Here is a 20,046-nt window from a genome sequence, read left to right on the forward strand (position 1 = left end):
TTTTCATCCCCTTGTTTTCTTTCCAGGTGCAGGTGAAGTTAGGGTTGGTCGTCGGCGTCGGAGCATCGGTGTTTAAGGTGTTTTAAGCTTAACCAAATCTATCCGATAAAGCTTTATTTCTATTCAGCTCTTCTGTCCTGTGCATAGTCAAAATCATACATTACGTTAGAATATGCCTGCTTGTCTATTCAATTACAGTTTCTTTTTTGAGTGTGAATACAATGGATGATATGGAAATGTTATAATGGCAGTGAAGCAGAGGTCTCCGACAGGTACTATAGGTCGCGAGCTAGCAGTCGCTCACAGCCCACCTACAAGTAGGTCGCCAAGTAATTCTGAAAGTACATGGATTTTTAAAAATGTGTTCCATTGCAAACTGTCATAGACATAAAGCTCCTGGCAACCATCCAATCAAAGCCACATTGACATTATCCCACCCCTGGTTTGCCACTATTGGCTTAAAAAGCCAAATATAACACAATATCTGGCAATTAATTTCAAGCAATATTGCACTTCTGTCTGTATGGTTCACAAATGTGTTTATCACTCTGTATGTAACCTGTTAGCGATGCTAGTAATGATAACCGTCTTGTGGGTACACAGAGACTTTCCACCAAAAACCTTCTGCCTACCTGACAGAAATATATAATGATTATTCGTATCAATTGGGTGTCCTTTTTTTTTTTACTCTGCCATGAGGTGCTGCAGAAGTCGGCCTAACATAGACATTGATAGACTCAGACATTCCTCTCTTTCTAAATGCGCAATTAAAGGGGTAATTACACTCAAAAATCTAAATGTATGTTTTTTTTCCAGACCTCAAAATTGGTCATCTAATGTGATTTAAGCATTGACATGGACTCAAAACATCAATTGCAGTTATTTTTCTATTAATAACTTTAATATTAAGAGTAAAAAACATAATACAAAAATACAGTAATTTTATGGGGCCCCTTAGAGTTGTTTATTAACCATTATTTTACTAGAAAACACATATATTGTACAACAAGGACCCGGGGAAGAGAGGTGAAGAGAAGAATGTGCCTATTTGAAAGTAAAAAATTGTTTTGAAGTACAGTAGCTCTCATGCTAGAAAAGGTTGGAGACCCCTGCACTAAAGAATGTGTTTAACAGTCTGAAGTAGAGTGATACATTGGCTGCTGGTCATGGTTGTGGTTGCACTCTTTGATATTCTAGTTAGTATGTGGGTGTATCGTGTTTACCATTCTTAATAAAGCTCTAGTTCTTTTTCTCAAGGGAACTCATGGGAAAATGTACTTTTCAAAAAGATAATGATAGTTATGGATCTTAGCTTTATTGATAACATTAAAGTATTTTTCACCCAAAACTTTTAGGTGTTACTTGGGCACTTTTGAACCACTCAAAACAACAATTGTCATTTATTCTTTATTTTCATTAAAACTTCAGAAAACTTAATTTTCAATAAATGTTTATTCCTTGTCAAGCCATGTATTGAAAATTATTGCAATGTATTTTGTGTGGAGAAAAGAAAACTGCACTGAAATGGACTCTTGTCATGTTGATGTTGACCAGCTTTTTGTACCTTGAAGTAAATTCTACAAATAACAATAAATACTATTAGTAAGAACAAACAAGAACACAGTTTAACATAATTATTGTTTTATTTACAGCACAAATGTCCATTAACAAACATTTTTATACAGTTTACCTGACCTCAAAAATGCATGTTTATTCAGGATGACATTATATCTAAATGCAACAACAATAGGCTCATGACGTGCTATATATTAAATCAACCCCTGTTGATTTTCAATATCCAATTACTAGCAATATTTTTGTGCCTGTAGGTATTTGAAAAAGTAACTGCTTGTAAAACAAAGAAAATAGAAATATGATAATGCCTGAACCACATAGAATTACAGAGTCCTCTAGTGGTCAAAATGCTGTATTAGCATGTGCAACGCCATTGAGGGCTTCCACCATTTTAATGTAGTCAACTGGGTGGCTGAACCCTCTTGGTGGCCTTGTTCGAGTCATGTCTAAGCCGGGTCATCAGGGGGGATCAGCCAATCGTAAAGAAGAAAATTGACTACTTCAAAATGGAGATTGCCTCAATGGCACTGCTCATGCTGTCACAGATGCTATAATGGTCCAGATACAAAGATGAAACCCCCATCTAGCGCTATGGCCTGAACCTAATGTGCATTATGGGTAATATTATCCCAATACAAATCCAGAATTCAAGACGTGATGTCATTGTAATAAAATAACAGCATTCACCCTTTGCATGCCATCTATGTTTTATTAGGACGTCATACACAAACCATGACATGCTATAAGAATGTTTGTTATAGAGCGCTTGCCATCATGTCAAGGGGACTCACTTGAAGGGGTCAGCAGTACTTTGTCCATATTATAATTACATACAGTACATACATTCTTATTTGAATCAACTGATTAGGACAGTATAATGACTTCCATTTACAGATATCATATTGTCCATCCAAAAACAATGTCCAAAGACTATATTGAGATGTACATTGATACAACATGTATACATATTTAGAAAACTGGTAATCATAAAATAGCAGGGATGAGATCAATTCCAGAAATTCAATTCAAATCGCTCTCCCTGTAAATCCCATTTAATTAAATTCAAGTTCCGGATCAATCTTTAATGAGATAATTCCATTCAACTCAATATTATAGCAACAATTCAACAAATTCCAATTCTAATTCAGTTCCCTCAGGCTTTGAGGCTGACCATATCACTGTTCAGACAGCCTAGCTATACCTGAAATATAGAAATACAAGTTGAAATGATTCAAATCAAATCATACAGTCAATGTTTGATGCTATGTGCATTCACTTTATTAACTGGGTTTACAATTCCAATTCAAAATGTCAGAACAATATAATTCCAGTTCAATTCCATAGCTTGAAGACTTTTTAAAAATGAGAATTTAATTAAATTCTCCACTTCATAAGTGATTTCAAACAATTTATTGGAATTTTAAATTAAATTAGAATTGACCCCAACCCAGTAAAATAGTAAGGACATATTTCAAATTGAAAATAAAAGTATAAATACAGAACAAAATGCAAGGCGCCACAGCTTTGAATGATTCAGTTCATTTGAAGATAAAATAGATTTGGGTAGAGGCGGCAAAAAGTCATTTGAAAATAGAACTAATCCAAGTGGACCCTCGTTTCTTTACTGACTGTAAGACACAGTGAGCTCCAAAAGTATTGGGACAGTGACACACGTTTTGTTGTTTTAGCTCTGTATCATTTCAAATACAGAGTACAATGACTATAAGGTTAAAGTATCATTTAAAATCCAAAGTGCTGGAGTACAGAGCAAAAAAATAAAAATGTGTCACTGTCCCAATACTTTTGGAGCTCACTGTACATACATAACAGTCCATTACTGCATGTTCTCAGTTCACATAAAACAGTGAAAAATGATGATCAGCGGCTTACATTCCTTTCAGCGTAATAATATGTATGTCTGCCACATCCAAAATAATGTGTTCAAAGTATAACCAAAAGACAATAAGCTGTGTCGATTTTTAACAGGAAAGGTGACTGACATGACGACAACCCAGAAGTCTAACAAAAACTATCTACTGATTACAATAGGAAGAAAGTGGGAACATTTGTTCTAATATACAGGACAGTTTGATTTGATTGATTCAACAGCACAGTATCTAAAATAAATCACAACTCCATACATAGTACATCACGTGAATGAGCACTTCACGATTTACCAAAAAATGACTTTTATTTGTTAACAGATATCCATCAATCAACGACCTTAGAATGAACTCAACCACCAGCTTATATGGATCACTAAAAAAATAAAGGTTTGATGGTATTTCATGGTTTGTACAAATTTCCAGCCATTTTAGTGCAAAAGGCCTCAGGGGAGCACTGGGCTGCAGGTAAGAGAGCAAGTCTGGAGAAAAGCACGATCATTATGTCAATTCATTTAGGCACTGGGTTCTTTATAAACTTGGTACTTGCAATTGGTTTGAAATTTGCCTGAGCTATTTTAAAAGTGGTAAAACATAACCATGCTCAGAAAAGTGCAATTGTCACTTTTGACAACATTTTCCTTGGAGCTGAGAAGGGTGAAATTGTAAGGGGGAAGAAGGAGAAAATAAAGGCTTGAAAAGGAAAGTTTTGTGATTGCATCCCTCTATATGACAGCTGACACTGCTGTGTGTGTGTGTGTGTGTGTGTGTGTGTGTGTGTGTGTGTGTGTGTGTGTGTAGACATAAGTGTGTGCTCTTGCATATGTACACTACTGTTCAAAAGTTTGGGGTCACTTAGAAATGTCCATGTTTTTTCAAGAAAAGCACATTTTCTATCCTTTAAAATAACATTATTGTTAATGTTGTAAATTACTATTGTAGCAGGAAACCTATCTACATAGGCGTACAGAGGTCCATTACCAGCAATCACTCCTGTGTTCCAATGGCACATTGTGTTAGCTAATCCAAGTTTATCATTTTGAAAGGCTAATTGATCATTAGAAAACCCCTTTGCAATTATGTTAGCACAGCTGAAAACTGTTGTACTGATTATTGAAGCAATAAAACTGGCCTTCTTTAGACTAGTTGAGTATCTCCAGCATCAGCATTTGTGGGTTTGATTACAGGCTCAAAATGGCCAGAAACAAAGACCTGAAACTCTGCAGCCTATTCTTGTTTTGCGAAATGAAGGCTATTCCATGTCAGAAATTGCCAAGAAACTGAACATCTCGTACAACAATGTGCACCACTCCCTTCACAGAACAGAGCACATGCAATAGCCTTAATTTTTTCAGAACAAGAAAAGACTGACGAGATTCAGGAGAAAGGTCTTTGTTTCTGGCAATTTTGAGCCTGTAATCGAACCCACAAATGCTGATGCTGAAGATACTCAACTAGTCTAAAGGACAGTTTTATTTATTCTTTAAATCAGTGCAACAGTTTTCAGCTGTGCTAACATTTATCAATTAGTCTTTTAAAATGATATACTTGGATTAGCTAAAACAATGTGCCATTGAAACACAGGAGTGATGGTTGCTGATAATGGGCCTCTGTATGACTATGTAGATATTCCATTACCAAAAAAATCTACCGTTTCCAGCTACAACAGTCATTTAAAACATTAATGTCTACACTGTATTTCTGATCAATTTGATGTTATTTTAATGGATATTTTTTTAAATATTTTCTTTCAAAAACAAGAACATTTCTAAGTGACCCCAAACTTCTGAACATTAGTGTATGTGCATGCTTGTGTGAAGACATCACACTAGCCTAAAATCCACAATAGACCAACGCTAGTTTCCAGATAACAACAGGGCTGAGGTCCTCCCCGCCACCATGGGGACACAGTCTATGAGCCCAGCCAGTATGTTCCTGTGCTCGGGAGGGCTATAAACCAGAGTTGTGCACACTAGGGATGGGGTAGAACTTGGACACTCGGCTCTGGGTCGTGGGGTTAAGGCATTCCGACTCCCCGCTCATCTTGAAAAAGACCTCCTGCTCCTGGAGCTTGCGTGTAAATTCCTCCTCCAAGGCCTACATGTGCCAGAAGAAGAAAGACAACAGACTCAAACATCCAAAACAACAACTTACACTAGGGCTATGTCATGATTCTCCACACTGTGCACTTACAAACTCCCAGTCATGGAGTCAAAAGCAATGGATTGGTGTAATCATTGGCTAGAGGAAGTTTCCACCATTGTTACATCCATGCAAGTGCATTTTAGGAGAATCGCAACGCAGCATGAAACTTTAAAGTATGATAACATAAGAGGGTTGTAAACATGGATAGGTCTTTGTTTCACCTTCTTCCTGGGCCGCAGTTTCTCCCTCCACTCCTGCAGCTCCTGGCTGTGCTCTTCATCGAGCTCCTTCAGCTTCTGAGTCTCGTGTTCAATCAGGAGATGGCACTTCTCATTCTGAAACACACAACAGCAGGAACAGGGTTACCTACTGGAGCTACCTACATACATAATGGGGATACCTAGTCAGTTAAAAAACAATGCATTCAACCGAAATGGGTCTTCTGCATTTAACCCAACCCTTCTGAATCAGAGAAGTGTGGGGCTGCGCCCGGGGAGTAGTAATTGTTGGGGGTTCCCTGCCCTGCTGAAGGGCAGAACAGCAGATTTTTCCACCTTGCTAGCTCAGGGATTCAAACCAGCGACCTTTCAGTTACCGACCCAATGCTCTTAACCGCTAGGCTACCTTAAAAGGAATTGTATCACAATCCGTGTTTTAAGGAAAGGACGATAGCAAAACATGCCAGAATGTCTATCCGCAGGCCTTCATCATTGGTGGAATGTAGGATTTGCCCCATTCTGAGCTGTGAGCTGAGCTGTTCAGCAGCCATGGTGCTGAAACTGGCGATCAGCTATCCGCTTTACCTAGCGTTTGACCGTGGAAGGTGTCCATGGTGCTAAAACATTGCTTGTGTGTGCGCCAGTGCATGACACTTTGGAGTTACCACAAGCTCCTTTATTTTAACAGTGCATTCAGAAAGTATTGAGACCCCTTGACTTTTTGCACATTTTGTTACCTTACAGCTTTATTCTAAAACGTGTTAGTGTCATAATATATATTTTCACCAATTTCTCTTCTGACTGAATAGTCCATGATACAAGAGCTGAGGCAACAGAGTGGATGGGCAAAGGTTGGTTTGATGCAGCAATTTGATGGATGCTCATGATGACAACATCACCCTCAACATGATCAAGACAAAGGAGATGATTGTGGACTGCAGGAAAAAGACGACCGAGCACGCCCCCTTTCTCATCGACGGGGCTGCAGTGGAACAGGTTGAGAGCTTGAAGTTCCTTGGTGTCCACATCACCAACGAACTAACATGGTCCACGCACACCAAGACGGTCGTAAAGAGGGCACGGCAAAACCTATTCCCCCTCAGGAGACTGAAAAGATTTGGCATGGGTCCTCAGATCCTCAAAAGGTTCTACAGCTGCACCATCGAGAGCATCCTGACTGGTTGCATCACTGCCTTATACGGCAATTGCTCGTCCTCCGACCGCAAGGCACTACAGAGGATAGTGCGAACGGCCCAGTACATCACTGGGGCCAAGCTTCCTGCCATCCAGGACCTCTATACCAGGCGGTGTCATAGGAAGGACCTAAAAATTGTCAAAGACTCCAGCCACCCTAGTCATAGACTGTTCTCTCTGCTACCGCATGGCAAACGGTACCGGGGTGCCAAGTCTAGGTCCTAGAGGATTCTAAAGAGCTTCTACCCACAAACCATAAGACTCCTGAACATCTAATCTAATGGCTACCCATACTATTTGCATTTTTTTCAACTGCATTGATGGTTATGGGCTTGTAAGTAAGCATTTCACTGTTGTATTTGGCGCATGTGACTAATACAATTTGATTTGATTTATCATTACATAAAGAGTCCCCGTTATTTATTTTCTATGATTTGATTATATTTATTAAGATCCCCATTAGCCGACACCAATGGCGACAGCTCGTCTATACTGGGGTTCGACACATAACGATAAAGACAGACAAAATAGTTTACAATTGACACACATTTAAAAACATTAACATGTAGTGTGCATCTATCAGTTACACATACTGTACATGTCAATACATACACACAAGTCGGTCACATGGGGGAGAAACGTTGTGCAGTGAGGTGTTGCTTAATTTGTTTTGCTGTTCACTTGCACAATGTGAGATGGAAAAGAGTTCCATGCACTCGTGGCTCTGTATAATTGCATATAGATTGTATATAGACTTTTTCTTTTGTATTATTGACTGTATGTTTGTTTATTCCATGTGTAACTCTGTTGTTGTTGTTTGTGTCGCTTTACCTTGGACAGCTCGCAGTTGTAAATTAGAACTTGCTCTCAACTAGCTGACCTGCTTAAATAAAGGTGAAAAAAATACAAAATAAATACTGTACATTTCCTTGAATTTGTTCTGGACCTGGGCACCGTGAAAATACCCCTAGTGGCATGTCTGCTGGGGTAAGTGTGTGTGTCAGCTGTGTGTAAGTTGACTATGCAAACAATTTGGCATTTCCAACACGTTTCTTATAAAAACAAGAAGTGATGCAGTCAGTCAGACTGGCATGCATAGTATTAATATCAGCCCTCTGATTACAATGAAGAGCCAAACGTGCCGCTCTGTTCTGGGCCAGCTGCAGCTTAACTAGGTTTTTCCTTGCAGCACTTGACCATATGACTGGACAATAATCAAGATAAGATAAAACTAGAGCCTGCAGGACTTGCTTTGTGGAGTGTGGTGTCAAAAAAGCAGAACATCTCTTTATTACGGACAGACCTTTCCCCATCTTTACAACCATTGACTCTATATGTTGACCATGACAGTTTACAATCTAAAGTAACGCCAAGTAATTTAGTCTCCTCAACTTGTTCAACAGCCACACCATTCATTACCAGATTCAGTTGAGGTCTAGAACTTAGGGGATTTGTACCTTTCCTAGTTGCTGGGGATTTTAATGCAGGGAAACTTAAATCCGTTTTACCAAATTTCCACCAGCATGTTAAATGTGCAACCAGAGGGGAAAAGAACTCGAGACCACCTCTACTCTACACACAGAGACGCGTACAAAGCTCTCCCTCGCCCTCCATTTGGCAAATCTGACCATAACTCTATCCTCCTGATTCCTGAATACAAGCAAAAATTAAAGTAGGAAGCACCAGTGACTTGGTCAATAAAAACAACATAGTCAGATGAAGCAGATGCTAAGCTACAGGATGGTTTTGCTAGCACAGACTGGAATATGTTCCGGGATTCTTCTGATGGCATTAAGGAGTACGCCACATCAGTCACTGGCTTCATCAATAAGTGCATCGATGACGTCATCCCCACAGTGACTGTACGTACATACCCCAACCAGAAGCTATGGATTACAGGCAACATCCGCACTGAGCTAAAGGGTAGAGCTGCCGCTTTCAAGGAGCGAGAAATTCTGCTGTGCCCTCTGAAGAACCACACCGGCTTCAAAGCTCGTCGGATGTGGTAGGGCTTGCAAACTATTACAGACTACAAAGGGAAGCACAGCCGAGAGCTGCCCAGTGACACGAGCCGACCAGACGAGCTAAATGACTTCTATGCTCGCTTCGAGGCAAGTAACACTGAAACATGCATGAGAGCATCAGCTGATCTGGGCGGCTGTGTGATCAAGCTCTCCACAACCTTTAAACAAGTCAATATTCACAAGGCCACAGGGCCAGACGGATTACCAGGACGTGTACTCAAAGCACGCGCTGACCAACTAGCAAGCGTCTTCACTGACATTTTCAACATGTTTCAAGCAGACCACTATAGTCCTTGTGCCCAAGAACACTAAGGTAACCTGCCTAAATGACTCCGGCCAGTAGCACTCACATCTGCAGCCATGAAGTGCTTTGAAAGGCTGGTCATGGCTCACATAAACACCATTATCCCAGAAACCCTAGATCCACTCCAATCTGCATACAGTCCTAACAGATCCACAGATGATGCAGTCTCTATTGCACTCCACACTGCCCTTTCCCTCCTGGACAAAAGGAACACCTATGTGAGAATGCTATTCATTGACTACAGCTCAGCATTCAACACCATAGTGCCCTCAAAGCTCATCACTAAGCTAAAGACCCTGGGACTAAACACCTCCCTCTGCAACTGGATCCTGGACTTCCTGATGGGCCGCCCCCAGGTGATAAGAGTAGGTAACAACACATCCGCCACACTGATCCTCAAAACAGGGGCACGTCAGAGGTGCATGCTCAGTCCCCTCCTATACTCCCTGTTTACTCATGACTGCACAGCCAGGCACGACTCCAACACCTTCAAAAAGTTTGCCGATGACACAAGAGTGGTAGGCCTGATCGCTGACAACAACGAGACAGCCTATAGGGAGGAGGTCAGAGACCTGGCCGTGTGGTGCCAGGACTACAACCTCTCCCTCAATGTGATCAAGACCAAGGAGATAATTGTGGACTACAAAGTTGTCTGCAAACTTGATTTGGAAGCATGCATGGTCACGCAGTCATGGGTAAACAGGGAGTACAGGAGGGGGCTGAGCATGCGCCATTGTGTTGCCCCTGTTTTGAGGATCAGCATAGTGCAGGTATTGTTGCATACCTTCACCACCTGGGGGTGGCCAGTCAGGAAGTCCAGGACCCAGTTGCACAGGACTGGGGTTCAGACTGAGGGCCCCAAGCCTAATGATGAGAATGGAGGTGATTACGGTATTGATAGATGAGCTATAGTCAATGAACAGAATCCTTACATAAGTATTCCTCTTGTCCTGATAGGATAGGGCAGTGTGCAGTGCAATGGCATCATCCATGGATCTATTGGGGCGGTATGCAAATTGCAGTGGGTCTAGGGTGTCGAGTAAGGTGGACGTGATATGATCCTTAACTAGCCTCTCAAAGCACTGATGCCAGAAGTGAGTGCTATGGGGCGATAGTCATTTAGTTCAGTTACCTTCGCTTTCTTGGGTACAGGAACAATGGTGTACATCTTGAATCAAGTGAGGACAGCAGACTTGGATAGGGAGAGATTGAATATGTTCGTAAACACTCCAGCCAGCTGGTCGGTCTGCGCACTCGGGAGGACCCGGCTCGGGGTGCTGTCTGGGCCTGTACTCACATCGGCCACGGAGAACGAGAGCTCACAGTCCTCTGTAGCGGCCAGTGTGAGCAGCACTGTTTTATCCTCTAAGCGGGCAAAGGTGTTTGGCTTGTCAGGGATAAAGACGTCAGTGTCGTGGCTGGTTTTCCCTTTATAATTTGTGATTGTCTGGAGTCCCTGCCACATACATCGTGTCTGAGCCATTTAATTGCGATTCCACTTTGTTTCTGTACTAACGTTTTGCCTGTTTGATTGCCTTATGGGGGGGGGGGGGCATAACAGGACTGTTTGTATGCAATCATATTCCCAGTCACCTAGCTGTGGTGAAATGCGGTGGTCCCGCTTTAGGTTTTGCGCGATTGCTGCCATCTATCCACGTTTTTTGGTTTGGATAGGTTTTAATCATCACAATGGGAACAACATAGCCTGTACACTTCCTGATGAACTCAGTCACCGTGTCAGTGTATACGTCACTGTTATTCTCAGAGGCAACCCGGAACATGTCCCAGTCCGCGTGATCAAAACAGTCTTGAAGCATGGATTCTGATTGGTCAGACCAGCATTGAATATACCTCAGCACAGGAACTTCCTGTTTTAGTTTCTGGGAGGGGGGGAGCAAAATGGAGTCGTGATCGGATTTGCCAAAGGGGGATCGGGGGAGGGCCTTGTAGCCATCCTGTAAGGGGGAGAAACAATGGTTGAGAGTTTTTGAAGAGCGAGTACTACAGGCGATGTGTTGATAGAACTTCGGTAGCGTTTTCCTCAGATATGCAGTTTCTAGTTTGCACAAGGTCCAGTGTAGTTCCTTGAGAGCTGTCGTGGTATCGGCATGAGGGGGAATACACATAGCTGTGACGATAATCGAAGAAAATTATCTAGAGAGGTAATGCCGTCTGCATCTGACTGTGAGGTATTCTAGGTCGAGTGAACAAATGGACCTGAGTTCCTGCACGTTACCTCAATCACACCATGAGTAGTTAATCATGAAACATACACCTCCGCCTTTTTTTCTTCCTGGAGAGTTCTTTATTCCTATCCTAAATGTATTGAAAACCCAGCTGGCTGTATGGATGGGGACAGTACATCCGGAGAGAGCCATTATTCCATGAAACAGAGTACGTCTCTCTGGAAGGAGACCCTTGCCCTGAGCTCGTCAACTTTATTGTCCAGGGACAGAACATTAGCGAGTAATATATTCGGAAGCGGTGGAAGGTGTGTACGCCTCCTGAGTTGGACTAAAAGTCCCCTCCGAAAACCTCTTCACCGGCGGCGTCTTGGATTAGCCTCTGGGATAAGTTCAATCGCCTTGGAAGGTATGAACAAAGGATCCAATTCAGGAAAGTCGTGATACCTGGTCGAAATGATGTTGAGTTTCCATTTCACTGTATGTAATAATGCTAAGAACATTCTGGGCTAGGGGTAGTGTGTGTGTGTACCTGAAGCTGCTGCAGCTCTCTGATGTTGGAGTCACACTGCAGCTGCAGGTCTCTCATCTGGTTCTCATGTTTCTGATGTTGATGGAGTCTCTCGTTCTTCTGCCTCTTCTCCTCCTGGGCTGCAAACTGGAACAAAAACACACACCTCACATTATTCTGTTGAAAAATATATATAACTGTGTGTGTACACACTATAAAATACCTGTTTGATCTTCTCCCTTTCCTGCTCCGGGGTGCCAGGTGCAGAGGTGATGCGGAGGCTCTTCTTGAACATGGCCATGCGTGTCTTGGCATCACCCCGCTGGATCTTCGGCAGACGACCTCTCTCCTGGGCCTGTCTGTTCTTCATCTCCTCAATCAGACGCTGGTTGTAGCGCTGCATCTGCTCCATTTCCTACACGACACATTTCAATTATTAACCTTTATTTAACTAGGGAAGTCAGTTAAGAACAAATTCTTATATGCAATGGCGGCCTACCAAAAGGCAAAATACCAATAAATAAATTGGACAAAACACACATCACGACACACCACAATACTACATAAAGAGAGACATAAGACAACAACATAGCATGGCAGCAACACCACATGACGACAGCACAATATGGTAGCAGCACAAAACAGGGTACAAACATTATTGGGCACAGACAACAGCAAGAAGTTAGAGACAACAATACATCACGCGAAGCAGCCACAAATGTCAGTAAGAGGGTCCATTCAATACTTTATCTGGATCCACAATAAAATGCATTGAAATGAGAGCTCTAACCTTTCAGCACACTTTCAAATCACCCATTAATGTCAAAATTTAATCTACCTCACAGTCTACACTCAGTCCAGATTACCTGATCTAGATAATACCAATACTGAGAGAGCTGTTCAGTAGGTCCCAGAGCCCTTACCTTTTCGTGTCTCTTGAGCAGCTGGTGTCTCTGCATGAAGTACTGGTCTTTGAGCTGCTGCTTGAGCAGCTGGTGCTTCTCCTGCAGGTGGCGCTCTTCCAACTCCCACATGGCTGCCTCTCGAGCTGAGGGAGGAGGCCAGAGACACGTCAGGCGGGGTGGTAACACAACACACACACACACACACAAGCAGCATTTCCGGTAAAGAGCACCATCTGGCAAGACAGGCTGGTCACAAATAAGTCATTCAGGAAATTGCATCACTGTGGTGGGAAAGTTATAACACAACACTCCACTGAGAACTTCACCATTTACAATAGTATTATTTCACTAGCAAATCCTTCATATAGCAGAAGGCCTTCACCCATTGAGGTAGCCAAGGTGAAGTCATGTTAAATGATTGAGATCTCTCTCTTAGGCAGTCTCTTTATGGTAGTCTGTGGTAAGTATATGTATTTTTTCACAAAGCTGTTGTATGTGGCTAGGTTTGCTGTGTTCATAAGACTCTGTGGTACTGTACATTTCTCCCTCACCTCTCATGAGCTGTTGTATCTGGTTAAGTTTGAAAAGTGCATTCGGAAAGAATTCATTCCCCATTCCCTTTTATATAAAATATATATTTATTTTTTAAATCTACCATAACGACAACCTGAAAACTAGTTTTAGACATTTTTGCTAAAAAAATAAATCCCTTTACATAAGTATTCAGACCTTTTGCTATGAGACTCAAAACTGAGCTAAGGTGCATCCTGTTTTCATTGACCATCCCTGGGATGATTGGAGTCCACCTGTGGTAAATTCAATTGATTGGACATGATTTGGAAAGGCACACACCTGTCTTTATAAAGGTCCCACAATTGACTGTGTCAGAGCAAAAACCAAACCATGAGGTTGAAGGAATTCTCCGTAGAGATCCGAGACAGGATAATGTTGAGGCACAGATCTGGGGAAGGGTACCAAAACATTTCTGCAGCATTGAATTACCCAATAACACAGTGACCTCCATCATTCTTAAATGGAAGACGTTTGAAACCACCAAGACTCTTCCTAGAGCTGGCCACCCAGCCAAACTGAGCAATCGGGTGAGAAGGACCTTGGTCAGGGAGGTGACCAAGAACCCAATGGTCACTTTGACAGAGCTCCAGAGTTCTTCTGTGGAGATGGAAGAACCTTCCAGAAGGACAACCATCTCTGCAGCACTCCACCAAATCAGGCCTTTATGGTAGACTGGCCAGATGAAAGACACTCCTCAGTAAAAAGCACAACAGACCGCTTGGAGTTTGCCAAAAGGCACCTAAAGGACTCTCAAGACCATGAGAAACAAGATTTTCTTGTCAGATGAAACCAAGATTGAGCTCTTTGGCCTAAATGCCAAGTCATGTCTGGAGGAAACCTGGCACCATCCCCACGATGAAACATGGTGGTGGAAGCATCATGCTGTGGGGATGTTTTTCAGCAGCCGGGACTCAATCAGGATCGAGAGAAAGACGAACGGAGCAAATTACAGAAAGATCCTTGATGAAATCCTGCTCCCGAGCGCTCAGGACCTCAGACTGGGGCAAAGGTTCACCTTCCAACAGGACAACGACTCTAAGCACACAGCCAAGACAACGTAGAAGTGGCTTCGGGGACAAGTCTCTGAATGTCCTTGAGCGGCCCAGCCAGAGCCCGGACCTGAACCCGATCGAACACCTCTTGAGAGACCTGAAAATATCTGGGTAGGGACGCTCCCCCATCCAACCTGACAGAGCATGAGAGGATCTGCAGAGAAGAATGGGAGAAACTCCCAAAATACAGGTGTGCCAAGCTTGTAGCGTCATACCAAAAAAAGACTTGAGGTTGTAATTTTTGCCAAAGGTGCTTCAACAAAAGTACTGAGTAAATGGGCCGAATACTTCTGTAAATGTGTTTTTTTTTTTTTTTGCAAAAATTTCTAAAGTTCTGTTTTTTCTTTGTCATTATGGGATATTGTGTGTAGATTGATGTGGGCAAAAACAATTTAATCCATTTTAAAATAAGGCTGTAACGCAACAAGATGTGGAAAAATTCAACAGATCTGAATACTTTCCGAATCCACTGATTTCATAGCGCTCTATGGTACTGCAAATCTCTCTCTCGCGAGCTGTTGTATGTGGTTAAGTTTGCTGTATTATAGCGCTCTATGGTACTGTAAATCTCTCTCTCACCTCTCATAAGCTGTTGTTTGTGGTTGAGGCAGTCTCTCTCGATGGTGGCAATCTCATGTTTGTGCTGTTGGATGATCTTCTTCAGGGCTCCATCCAACTCCTGCTGCTGCTTCTGCAGAAACTCCTGCTCCTGAGGATGGAGAGAAGGGATAGAGAGAGAGGGGGGTATGGGGGACAGAAAGGGAGTGAGCAGGGATAAGGGGAGGAAGTGGGGCAAGGTAAAGGTATCAGAGGGTGATAAGAGGACAATACGTGGGTAGATGGGGGTTCATTGACAGAAGATGGAGGGATGAGACATGGGCATGGGGAGGAGGGATGCAGGAGATGGTGGGGTAAAAAACAGACAAATGGTGCGAGTGAGGTATAGAAATGAGGCATGGGGATAAGCAACATTTAGAAAGGACAGGGGGTTAAGAGTTGATGACAGAGAGGGGAGAGAGAAGGAAAACATGAGTGATTTTATTTATGGTGCATTACACACCAGGGACAGCCAGAACAGTGCAGACTACATGAAGGAACTTTCATAAATACCATGCCAACCACTACAATAGATCAACACAGTACAGTACTACACTCCAAAGAAGAAGCACATCATTGACTGCAGTCAGTGGGGCAAAGAGACAGTCAGAAGTCATGGGAATGATCCAACATTTGAGGAATGGATGGAAAGAGAGAAAAACATTTAACAACCCAGTCGAGATCCACAGTTTCCATGTATGACGACATCCAAATTGACATTCACAGAAAGAGTAAATTATACATAACATCATTACGGTAAAATAATAAGCCTGGTTATTGTTGCTGAGGGGTATGTTTACATGATTATTAAACATGAAACCAAAGTTATTGTCCTGGTCATGCCTTTTGAAGCCATCATTGAGGAAAAGCTTTCCAATAGAAAATTAAGTTTAAAGATTCACTATGCAGAAATCGCTCTGCCATTTCCTGGATGTAATAGTAACACCTCATTTCAGTTTGTGACAAAACAAGCCAGTATAGTGTAGAGAATCATTGTACCATCTAAGCCACAGTGAAGTATATTTTCCATAACAAAAAATATAGTATTTTGAGCTGTTTGAAGCTGGTGTAAAAAAACGAAAGTAAGACGCAAAATCTAAACTTAAGAACCGAAAGCACAGAAATAACGCACATAGAACCGATCTACCGCTTCTTAGACAAGCTTTCAACGAGAATGACAGATCTGTAACTGACATTTCCGTGTGAATTTGGTCGGGTCGTCCAGAAAGTGACATATTGCAGATTTAACAACAACTAATTCTCTGATATTTCTCAGCAGGCTACACTACTATAACATTTACAATATTATACTTATTAATTTATTAGGTTTTAATCCAAGAGCGTTAGCATAACCTAGAGTTACCATAAAATACTCTCCATTGGATCACACCACAAAAAAAGGTTCAGCTCTGTTGCAGTCTCCCAAACAGAGTGTGATGTCACAGGTGGGGGCGTAACATACAGGACACATCTACAGTTACAGTGCGTGGCAGAAGAGATATCAAACAGAAGGAGAAGTATCAGTGTAGCAACACAGTGACAACACTGCAATACATCGACACCACAATGCTCGCATGTGCAGTCTCAATCTCAATCAGGTTTACACTTTGACGAAGACATACACATGTGAGCAGGAGGCCCGGTAGAGACGGAGAGAGGGTGACAACTTACATCCTGCATCTGAGCGTTGAAGAGAGCACATGAGGACAACTGAAAAGACTGTATCATAATCTGGGCCACACCCTGTGGAGGAGAGCACACAGCGCACTCATCCAGATCAGGGAGAGAGCACACGCTACACACAGCAGGCTGAGGAAAACACACACAAAAGACACACAAAGACCGACAGACACAGGCTAAGAAACACACCCGCACACCCAAAGACAGACACTCGCCTCGACACAGGCCGAGAAACACAAAGACAATCCAGTCAACAGGAACAACCACACGCACACACCAGACACACTCTCCCGGAGTTTCTAAACCTTTTTCTGTTTTAGGGGTAGACTAAAGCAGGAGTGAGGCGCATGGCACAGTAGGAGGACGAAGTTAATTCAATTCATATGCATAACAAATATAGGATGGGTTAGTGTCGTTGTTGTCCTATTCATGCATGGTCAGATTGAGTTGTCTGTGCAGTAGGAACTACTAGTCACACTTCTATTCCAGCGATCAATACAAAACTGTGTTAAACTTCCATGCTCCCTTTCTGATTCGCTCCTTCTTTGATGGTCAGGTAAAAAACTGAGCTAACCAACTCCTGAAAACAATCATTTCAAAAATGGAGGGAAAAAGAAGAACAAGGAGGATGAGATCTTGTCCTCGACAACGCTCAGAGACATTTGAAGAGGGGTGTATTTGTGGGACATGATTTGAGAAAGTGTGTGTGTGAGTGAGTGAGTGAACATTTACCTTTGGAGTCTGAATGAGAGCTAGATCTTCCTTTAAGAGTTTCATGAGCGCTCTCCTCATGAATTTGGGTGACTGTTCAACTTCCTGTTTCACCTATAGTGTGGGAAAACTGGGAGTTGTAGTTTCCTGGACAGCTATGTACGGCAGCCATAATAACTTGGGAAAAGTCATGCAAGGACCTGATGAATTAATTTAGATATCCACAAACCCTGGTTTGATTGATAGTGTCTCCACGCTAGATCTCCAAGGGGTCGGTGTTCGATTTAATGAGGAAATGTTTTGCTTTGTTTGATTAGTAGAGTATCCAAAACCTTTAGTGCAAAGACATGTTTCCAGTGTTTGAGGGATTAGAGTTGATTAGTTTCTGTTGACAGACTTGATACCTGCATGATTAAATCAGCTTGCAGTGTTAAATAGGAAAACAAGCTTGTCTGGAATAATTCCCTAGTGTTACCTTCCCACCATGCAAGTCCTTTAGAGAGATTTAATCTTAAGTACAGAATGCTTCCACAGTGATCTCAAAAGAAGATGCACACTACTAATCCAGTCTGTAAAATATCTTTTTAGTTTTGACCACAGACAGCTAAGGCAGTTTTGTTGAGACATGGCACCAAAATAATTTCCAGAGGTTTCTCCTGACCACAGTTATTTTTTTGTCAAGACATTCTCTTGGGACAGCTTGTTATTTGAATGTGCATCAATCTTGGGATCACTGGTCAGTAAGAAAACCCCCAATAGGAAAAGGCCTAAACTGCTACAATACTTCACAAGGCCATTGAAGTGTTTCATCAAAGATGTAATCCTATGAGCCTTTAACAAAATGAGTTTCCCAAAACCTGCCATCCCATCACCAAGCCCAACTCACACACACTCACACAAGCGACATGGTTACTTACACATAAAAACAGTCAAGTCAAATACATTTATGGACTAATATAACTTATAATACAATATAAATAGCCATATAATACAACATGAAATTTAACAATATATAAAACAACTATGCCAGAAAGAAATATGGATTTTAAAGATTCATTCCAGGAGCCAGTGCAGATCCGGTATAGGTTTGAAGTAGTTGCTATGTTCAGTTGAGCAGCGAGAACAGTCAGTCTAATCAGGTGTGTAGGACTGCCATGCATGTATGAAATAACCACCATCACAGAGTTAGATAGGCTTGGCTATGAGAGTTGCCTGAGAACACTTCACCAACATGGCAGAATACTTAAAGCTTCCCAGATAGCTAATGGAGCTATAAGAGCAGCATAAATTAGAGACACAGTAAAGCTAAGCTACATTGCCTGTACTCTACACAGAACAAAGAATGCATCATTTGTAGAACTTGGAAAAAGAAGCCACATCATTTTCAGATGTATGGCATGAATTTAAAAAAAGCACATTGTATGCATGACTAGTACCAAGAAATAAGGCAAGAGTTGCATGCCAAAGCTGTTGAGCAGAGAATCACCCTGTTGCATCCACAAAAATCATGAAAAAGGCATGATACGGGCTTATTACGGCTAGACTATAATAAACAGTTTATAAACCACTTATAAACCCGTTATAAATTATACCCAAATGTAAGGAAGGTATCAACAGCAAGGAAAATGGGAGTTTATTTAGATATCAGCACACCAACTCTGGTAAGTAAGCCCCAGTCCCCAACAGTCTCATGCACTTTCCATTCATGACAAGAGTTTGAGGCATTGCACATGCACAGACCCACGGCCCCTTACCTCCTTCTTGCGGGTCTTGAGCATGTTCTGGAACTTGGAGAGCTCCTTGTCCTGCTCGGCCTTGATGCGTTTTGCCTCGTCCCTCAGCCGGTTGGTATGGTCCTGCTCCAGCCGCTCGATGGTCTGCTTCTGTTTCTTCTCCAGATTCTCCACCTCCTGGTCGTACTGACGCTTCTTACCCTGAAGGAACACACATGGGATTAGTAAGATCAGGCTTTCACAAAGACAAATGCCTATCCTTAGTAGAATGGCAAATGCTTCTTTTGATTATATTTATTATGGATCCCCATTCGCTGCTGCCAAGGCAGGGGTCCAGCAAAATGAAGGCACTTATACAATTTTTAAAACATTACAATACATACACAACAGATTCTGACTCTGAGGGATGTATATTATTAAAGTATTCGAACATGTCCCAAAGGAATAAAAGTTGCTCATTTTGTTATTCATTTCCATCTAAATACGTGTGCAGGATAAAAACCCATTGATATGAATCATCTGGTTTCCAAGGGGACATCCCTAGACAACAACAACGGCATACACAGATAGATGCACCAGGATGGGTGACTTACAGTCATCTCTTGCTCGAAGCGGCGGTAGATCTGTTCTCTCTGCTGCTGCAGCTTGTCGCTGAGCGCCTGCTGGGCTCTATGCTCCTCCTTCTGCAGCAGACGCAGCTCTCTCAGCTCCTGGCGCCTGACAGCACACAACAACAACACTTCACATTTGGACTCAAC

At 42.2% G+C, this 20,046-nt stretch overlaps 2 protein-coding genes across 10 annotated transcripts in view; one reads left to right on the forward strand and one right to left on the reverse strand.

Annotated features, from left to right (window-relative positions):
* col17a1b (collagen, type XVII, alpha 1b) overlaps positions 1 to 1,465 on the forward strand; it is a 24,013-nt gene extending 22,548 nt beyond the window's left edge. For all 5 annotated transcript variants that reach the window (XM_064932503.1, XM_064932504.1, XM_064932500.1 and 2 more), the window contains one exon: positions 27 to 1,465. In XM_064932503.1, the coding sequence (XP_064788575.1) occupies positions 27 to 76 (50 nt within the window). In that variant the 3' untranslated portion in view covers positions 77 to 1,465. The remainder of the gene's footprint in view (positions 1 to 26) is intronic.
* The window catches only part of slka (STE20-like kinase a), a 38,170-nt gene continuing 19,385 nt past the window's right edge, over positions 1,262 to 20,046 (reverse strand). For 2 of the 5 annotated variants that reach the window (XM_064932505.1, XM_064932510.1), the window contains exons 11-20: positions 19,882 to 20,005; positions 19,310 to 19,489; positions 17,577 to 17,669; positions 16,836 to 16,907; positions 15,147 to 15,276; positions 12,961 to 13,085; positions 12,261 to 12,452; positions 12,059 to 12,184; positions 5,825 to 5,938; positions 1,262 to 5,555 (exon numbers count right to left, since the gene is read on the reverse strand). In XM_064932505.1, the coding sequence (XP_064788577.1) occupies positions 5,409 to 5,555; positions 5,825 to 5,938; positions 12,059 to 12,184; positions 12,261 to 12,452; positions 12,961 to 13,085; positions 15,147 to 15,276; positions 16,836 to 16,907; positions 17,577 to 17,669; positions 19,310 to 19,489; positions 19,882 to 20,005 (1,303 nt within the window). In that variant the 3' untranslated portion in view covers positions 1,262 to 5,408. The remainder of the gene's footprint in view (positions 5,556 to 5,824; positions 5,939 to 12,058; positions 12,185 to 12,260; positions 12,453 to 12,960; positions 13,086 to 15,146; positions 15,277 to 16,835; positions 16,908 to 17,576; positions 17,670 to 19,309; positions 19,490 to 19,881; positions 20,006 to 20,046) is intronic. The other 3 variants (XM_064932507.1, XM_064932506.1, XM_064932508.1) reach the window with 3 other exon arrangements.

This window comes from Oncorhynchus masou, chromosome 23 (assembly GCF_036934945.1).
Source record: "Oncorhynchus masou masou isolate Uvic2021 chromosome 23, UVic_Omas_1.1, whole genome shotgun sequence".
Classification (NCBI taxonomy): Eukaryota; Metazoa; Chordata; class Actinopteri; order Salmoniformes; family Salmonidae; genus Oncorhynchus; species Oncorhynchus masou.